The following is a 7,755-nucleotide window of genomic DNA, read 5'->3' as shown; positions in this document are numbered from 1 at the left end:
TTATTAAACACAGAATATAGCAGTATAAAGCGAAAGTACAGTCACATGCTTCAGATTTTAAGCACAGGTGGCCGTGATTACGTACGGAGAGTTCCAATAGTAAAGTTTTAAGAAAATATTGAAGGTAGCATATATTTTCATTAGAGCACCAAGTTTTTTTACCTAAAGAAAGAGGAATATGTATGTACATATTTGGGGAGTGTAAAGCCTGAGGTACATTGAGACATTAATGGGAAGGGAGTGAATAGTTAAAAAAATGGTTTGAATGTGGAAAAAGTAGCAATGGAAGAAGAAGAAGGGGAAGGGGAAGGAGAAAGAGATGTGAACAACATGTGGAAGGGGAAAAGTTAAACCTAAAAAAACCATTTTGAATATATGTTGGATGAAGGGCTGAACCAGAGTCAAAAACTCGTGGGTCGTGGCGCCGTCAATGAAAGGATGCACGTAATGTTCTGGTCCGTACGACATGGACACTGTTTAAACCATCAGACACATGAAAGTTGAATCCAGTGAGATAGAGAATCCATAGTCCCCAATGCAAAAACAAAACCCAAAAAGCAAAAGAGATATCATTGTGACCAACATGGTAACTACCCGACCAATCACTGCTCGACAGCACAACGTTAGAAAAACTGCCATGGTTTTTTGATACCAGAAACCAAAACCGCTTGTCTCGAAACGCCAATGTTTGTGATTACGAATGATAATAATAATAACAGAGTGATAGATGGATATATAGAATGATAGATAGAGATAATAGCATTAGCATAGCAAAGTGGCACTACTACACACTGCGGCTTCTCCTCCATTCTTGTCCAGAAGAAGAAAGATCCGTAAATTAACATTCTCTCCCTCCATTGGCTATAATAGCAAGCTTTTTAAGCATATTTCTGGGGTTTGTTCCCTTTTCCTTGTTTGGGGTTTTCTTGGGAAAAAAAGGGAAAGAAGTAATTAGGTATAATATAATTAAAGCAAAAAAGAAGACAGTAACATGGGAAGGGGTAGGGTTCAGCTGAAGAGGATAGAGAACAAGATCAATCGCCAGGTAACCTTCTCCAAAAGGAGAGCTGGGTTACTCAAGAAAGCACACGAGATCTCTGTGCTCTGTGACGCTGAAGTCGCTTTGATTGTCTTCTCCCACAAAGGAAAGCTCTTTGAATATGCCACCGATTCTTGGTAATACTATATATACTATGCATAGATCTCTCTATAACCCTCCTTCTACCTCCCTTTTTACTGCATATATCGTATAATTTCCACAGATCTCTCTCTTACACACCATACTTACTGTGTCTTCGTCTCCACAAAGGGAGATCTATCACTATATCACTTCTCTTTTCTTCAAAACTAAATCTTAACTTGCTTTTTCTTTAACTTTTCAGTTAAAGGTTTCGTTTTGGGCTCAAAAGCTAGAGGAAAAACTGTCTTTCCTCTTGTTTTCGGGCAGATCAAACAGATTTTTCTGATGTTGTGCTTGTGCACAAACAAGGGTATCTGGTGTTTTAAAGCGATTTTAAAGAAAGATGCAGAAGAAAGAAAACGTGTCTGATTATTATTATTATTATTATTATGAACTATGAACTATGAACGTTCGTACTTCCCTTAGTATGTGTCTTTTTCTAACTATGGATGTGCATATTTTTCACTCACCCTAAACCTGGGAAAATTTTATGAACAAGATAAGTAGATTGTGTTGGGTGCTTGAGTGGTCTTCTTGATGTTTATTCAAAGATTCTTCACAGATACTACGTTGGAAAACTAGTGTGGTTCAACTTTTTTGTACATGAATTTTTTTGTTTGAAAAATCTTGATGTGAGGTGTTTACTCTTCTGGAAACTTGGTCAGGAGTGACAGTATTTGGTTACTTGTCAAGCTCATTTTGGAGCTCAGGTCCTTTCGGTGCAGGACCTAGAAGAAGCAGTTGCTGTTCCAGCTTTCAAAATTCGTACTTTTCATTTTCCATTTAAGAAAATGATGGCTCTTTGCTTCTTTTGTGATAGAGAGTATGCTGTGCTTAAAGCTGGTTGATTAACACGTATTTACACATAGAGCTAGGTGTCAAGATCATTTTGAAGCTCAAGTCCTTTCACACACATATCATAACATGGAACCAAGAATGTTGCATGCTTTTCTGTTTAATCTCAGACTAATATTATTCTGCTCCCTTTTCAGTTGATGGGTTCAGTTTCCTAGATCAACCGTGTGGTGTGAATAAATTACGGAATTCAACTTCTAATTTCTTTCTGTTTTCATTGGCCGATACCAGATCTTCATATTTATTATACCATACCTGCCACCACTGAAACGTAACATTCAACATTAGCCAATTCTTTCTTTGCATTCATTTTTCTAAAATACAGTACAATATTCATCGTAATATTACTGGAACAGAACAATGTTAAATAACACAATTTGTTAACTTGTACAGTAAAAGCTGGGACATAACAATATATATTTCAAATTTAAGAGAACAATATTTTTCTCCAAAAATTGTATTCTCCTTGTTTGAATCATCTTCATATTTCCAAAAATAAATGCATAAATTACCTCTTTCTGTTTTTATGTTGAATGGCATTCTGATGTTCATATTTACTAATTGTAAGTAGGGAAACTGTAACTATGTAAGGATTATATATATTACGTGTGTGTATATATAATATATAAATATTATATATATATAATATAATATACAAATTATAAAATTCAGATTTTCTGTTAAGGGGTGTTCAGATTATTTAGACTTCATTTTTTCATTTTAATAATTGTTTGAGTTTTGTTTTTATCAATGATTTAGTGTAATGGACGTATATGTATCAGCGAATACATATTCAACATCAGACTAGAGTGAAAAACATAACAGGCATTTTTTGATAGTTTATGAGTGAAGAACATGTTTTGTTAACATTTGTTTTTCTGCACCTTGTTCTAATTACTAGCTGTTCCTCCCTTATCATACTAGACTTGAATTCCTTTTATTTCCATGACTGTGTAATAATCTTTAGCTGTTTTTTTTATTAATTAAGTGATAGTTGAGAGAACTAATATATTTTTTTTTCCCTCTTTTTGACAATTATAAAACAGCATGGAGAAGATACTGGAACGCTATGAAAGGTATGCCTATGCTGAGAGACAACTTGTTGCCAATGATTCTGAATCACAGGTTTGTTATTTGTTCCACAATATATATATATATATATATATATATATATATATATATATATATATATATATATATATATATATATATATATATATATATAATTTTTTTTTTCTGATTTAAAAAAAAAAAAGAAACAATATCCTTGGACATGTTTTTAAAATTCTTTAGGAACATTATTGACAGAAAACCTACCATTTAAAAGTTAATAAAAATATTGAAAGGTCTTTCTTTTTAAAATAAGATGCAGGAAATATTATTTAGATGTGGTAAAAGGACCATAAATCATTGAAAATGTCTTGATTGTTTCATATTTTGACAAATATGGGGAAGATATAGATCCAAAAGTGGTGATATTTCTGTCAATAAGTAATTGTAGAAATGAATATAAAATCTAAACTTTTTGAAAAACATATTATTTGTAGAAAAGGTAATTTTTATGAGATTGTTGGTACTGAAATTAAAAAATCTTATCATGTAAAATTGATAACTCTTGGTAGACCAAGCAAATTCTACTCCAAATTAGATTTACGCAATTTAAAATGTATGGAGATAATTTTAATTTCATGTTATTTGTTTATCGGCTTTTCATGTTATAAAGTTAAAATGAAAACAATTCAATTCATAGAAATATGAAACTGGAAAATGATATATCAATAACATATTCAATTATATATATTATAAAACTTGAATTGTTTTCAAATGTATACATTGCTTATTAAACAGATATAAAAAAAATTCAACAATTAATAGATCCATAAAAATATTTTTTTCCAAAAAGAGAACTAATAGTTTTGTTCACTTATAATCAATAATGTCTCAATAACTATATACATTAGTTTTGTTAAAAACAGCATTAACACAGTACTTTAATTACTAATTTTATTTCTTATAAAAAAGATTTAAATAATTAATAAACTATAAATACAATTATAAGTACTGAATAATGATTTTAATCAATTTACAAATATCTTACTTCAAAGATTCTGCCCCACATTTGCAGTTTTCAAATATGTAAAGTGATATAATTAATCTAACTGATATACAGAGATTCTTGTCCCAATCCATGTAAAGAATGTGAACAGTTAGATATGTGTTTGTGCAGGGAAATTGGACCATTGAGTATACCAGACTCAAGGCAAAGATCGACCTTTTGCAGAGAAACCATAGGTATATCATACAAGATTCTTGTACTTTGTTGCCTTTAATTTGATTTGTCTTATTAGAAGAAGAAAACAAAAACTTTGTTGAAATTTCTCAATTATTATTTCATGGAAACCCTTTCTACACACAGGCACTATATGGGAGAAGATTTAGGTTCAATGAGTCTGAAAGAGCTTCAGAGTCTGGAGCAGCAGTTAGATACTGCTCTCAAACAAATTCGTACCCGCAGAGTATATAAAACATACAACTAACTACTCATACTTTACTTCAATTTTTTCTGTTTAACTCATGTGCTTCATTGGTACTGAACACTGATTATGCATAGTAACTATGTATTATTATGGATTTTATAACAGAACCAACTCATGTACGAATCGATCTCGGAGCTTCAGAAGAAGGTACTTACTAAAATCTTGTCACATCTTTACGTAGGTCTCTGTGTCCTAAAAGGTTGTAACGGTTGCATATAAGTTTCAGAGACCAATCTTGTTGATTATGGGTGTCCCTCTGGACAACCTGACATGTGCTCTACTTGTACTTTGACAGGAGAAAGTGATACAGGAGCAGAATAACATGCTTGCAAAGAAGGTCATGAACAATAATATTACTCAGATTTATTCTTTTTGCATTAGTTTTTTATTGTGTCATTGTGTTAATGCTGCAAAAAATTATCTAGTACTGTTATGTGTAAATTGGAAAATAAGTCTTATAAGTTTGAAGGTTATTAGTTTAAACAGTCTAAGTATATTTTTTAAGTAAGATTTAGTAAACATGGAGTGAAGAGAGATAGATGAAACATATTAAACTTTCATTTTTTATTTGAGATTAGAAAAAAAAAAAACTATTTTTTATTGGATCTACTACTTTATGTCCCGAATTAGAATAACGTGGAAGAGAAATAATCTCTTTTTATTTTTTCTAAAAGATTATGATACATTTTTAAATAAGATAAAATAATTTTATTTTAAAAGATATTAGATACAAAATTATATTTGTAATTTATGAAATGATTGTTTATGAAGTTTATCCATTTCACTTTCTAACACATTTCCATTTTCTTCCATTTCTACCGTTTAAAAGATCATTTTTTTTTATTTGTTTCCTTATCGTCATATTTCAATGATTTTTTTTTTACTATCACATCCTAAAACTTATCAAATAATGAAAAAAATTGTCCATTATTTTCTTCTTTAATATTCAAATTAACACACTTTTGCAATATGCTTGTAATATGATCTACACTTGTAGAAATTTGTAGTTGATTTGTACTAAATTGTAACTAAACCAACTTCATTAATTGTTAAGTTTGACATTATAACATCAAAGAATGCAGGATTGTATCTGTTCACTACATCTAAACAACGAGATATTTGTATGTGTGTGTATACTGTAAAATTACATTCTCATTTCCTTCATATTTTTCTCAACACATACACTTCTGCCTCTTATCATGATGTTGCAAAGTTTTCATCTGCTCGTGAAATTATGAGGAAAATGAAATCAATCACCTCCTTTGTTGATTTTGACCAAGTGGAGTTTGATGATTGCTATACTAAACAAAATAAATGTTATATATATATATATATATATATATATAGCCCTATTTATTTCATGGAAGATAGATTCATATTCTTCATCTATGTAAGGTATAACTGTAACATATGCTGAAGTATCTGTGTGAATTGATATCAGATAAAAGAGAAAGAAAAGGTTGCAGCACAGCATGCACAATGGGAGCATCCAAACCATGGAGTTAATGCATCTTTCTTGCTACCTCAGCCACTTCTGAACATGGGGTGAACTTTCCATAACAACATATATAATACATTAAGTTGCATCTTTGTTATAGTTCATATTTTAACTAGGGTTTCTTCTTCACTAGTATTAACTGATAGTTAATGTTTTATTTTTTTTTTTTTGCAGTGGCAATTATCGTGAGGAAGCACCAGAAGTAGGGAGGAATGAACTTGACCTCACTCTGGAACCATTGTATTCCTGCCACCTTGGATGCTTTTGAAAACATTCTAAAACATGGATGATAATTATAACTATGTGGTAAGGCATTGGACAACATGTTTGGGGGCTTATGTTTGATGTCTCTATGTTTTTGTGGTTTTTCCTAATCTGAAGACATTAATATATATTGTGTGTTGTAAGTCTATAACTTGGTTTCAAGACCATGCTTTCTTAAGTCAAACCTTATATAGTTAAGTTGCTCCAAGGGACAAGTCTTATGTATAATGAAATTTGAACTTAAGACTTTGTCTTTTCCAACTGGGTATCATTTCTTTAAAGAGAGTACTTATTTTTTTACTATATCATTGTTAACCATATTGATCTAGATAAGGTGCATGCATGTTCAGTTTTTTTATTAAAAAATAAAGTAAATATTCAGTTTTTTAAAATTTATGATTTATAATTGAGTATCAGAATGTTGTTGTGAATTTTTAATTTGTTCAAGTACAGTAACTACAATGTTCAGATTTATGGAAAGTTTTTTGCCTCTTAAATTGCGAGACAATGGTAAATTCATCATTGATTAAGACATAAATTATTTTTATTGATGCATTCCTCTTTTAATTGTGATTTTTGAATAAATTTAAGTTTCCTATAATTTTTGTGTGCAAAATCAATGTTATTGTTACATTTTTATTATATATTCAATTTTCACTAGTCTTTTTGGTTCAATTTTTTAATTTTTTTTCATCTTAGTCCAACTTATTTTAAGATGAACTGTCAGGAATCGACTTTGAAGGTTTCTTGATTTGGACTCTAGGTTTAAATTATGCATTAGGGATCTTTCAACTCAACTTTTCAAATGTACAAAATATGCATGTACAGTACTTTCATCTTTTTAGCTGTCAGCTCCTTTATGCTTTTTATTAGTAAAATTAAATATATTTCAACTTTTATAAACCAAAACCTAATAAAAAGCTATTATTTTTTATTTAATTTTTTCTAAACTATGTTGTATTTTAAAATAAAAGTATATTTTATTGATGTTGAGTAAGTGTGTAAAGTAAAAATTGGAGTCTACATATATTATCATCCTTTTTTCCTATCTTTCACTAGGCAAACAAATGTAATGGGTCTATGAATATATTTTTCCATGAAAAAATGAGAAGTGAATTTATATTTAAAGTGTGTGAATTAAAGTATTTTTATCATTGAATAACTAATAAATTAGTATATTTCATGATATATTTTGAATTGAAATAAGAACTAATATATTTATATTTTAACTTATTTTAACAAGTTATTCAATTTAAAAGAAACCTTACTCCTCTAACTCTTTGTGTAGAATGAAGGGAATAAAGATGAATTAAATAAAAGAAAAAGAAATAACAACCAAATTTTCACTCTCTATACAAGAAAAAAAACAGATGGGGGAAATTTTGGAGTAGGTGATAAAGTATGAGATTCTTTTTGTTGCT

The 7,755-nt window shown here is 29.8% G+C and overlaps 1 protein-coding gene across 1 annotated transcript; it reads left to right on the top strand.

Annotated features, from left to right (window-relative positions):
- The first annotated feature begins 736 nt into the window (after positions 1-736).
- On the top strand, positions 737-6,595 carry LOC114178767 (truncated transcription factor CAULIFLOWER A-like). Its single transcript, XM_028064852.1, has 8 exons — positions 737-1,176; positions 3,082-3,160; positions 4,263-4,327; positions 4,452-4,551; positions 4,678-4,719; positions 4,868-4,909; positions 6,014-6,117; positions 6,245-6,595. The coding sequence occupies exons 1-8, from the start codon at positions 992-994 to the stop codon at positions 6,336-6,338; spliced, it is 711 nt and encodes a 236-aa protein (XP_027920653.1). The 5' UTR covers positions 737-991; the 3' UTR covers positions 6,339-6,595.
- The last annotated feature ends 1,160 nt before the right edge of the window (positions 6,596-7,755 follow it).

Source organism: Vigna unguiculata, chromosome 3 (assembly GCF_004118075.2).
Source record: "Vigna unguiculata cultivar IT97K-499-35 chromosome 3, ASM411807v1, whole genome shotgun sequence".
Classification (NCBI taxonomy): Eukaryota; Viridiplantae; Streptophyta; class Magnoliopsida; order Fabales; family Fabaceae; genus Vigna; species Vigna unguiculata.
Note: the sequence above shows the minus strand (reverse complement) of the source record. Positions and strands in the feature narration are given on the sequence as shown.

Coding starts and splice junctions, on each gene's coding strand:
- LOC114178767 (XM_028064852.1), top strand. CDS start 992: ATGGGAAGGGGTAGGGTTCAGCTGAAGAGGATAGAGAACAAGATCAAT. Junction 3,161..4,262: donor CCAATGATTCTGAATCACAG/GTTTGTTATTTG, acceptor GTGTTTGTGCAG/GGAAATTGGACCATTGAGTA. Junction 4,552..4,677: donor AACAAATTCGTACCCGCAGA/GTATATAAAACA, acceptor ATTTTATAACAG/AACCAACTCATGTACGAATC.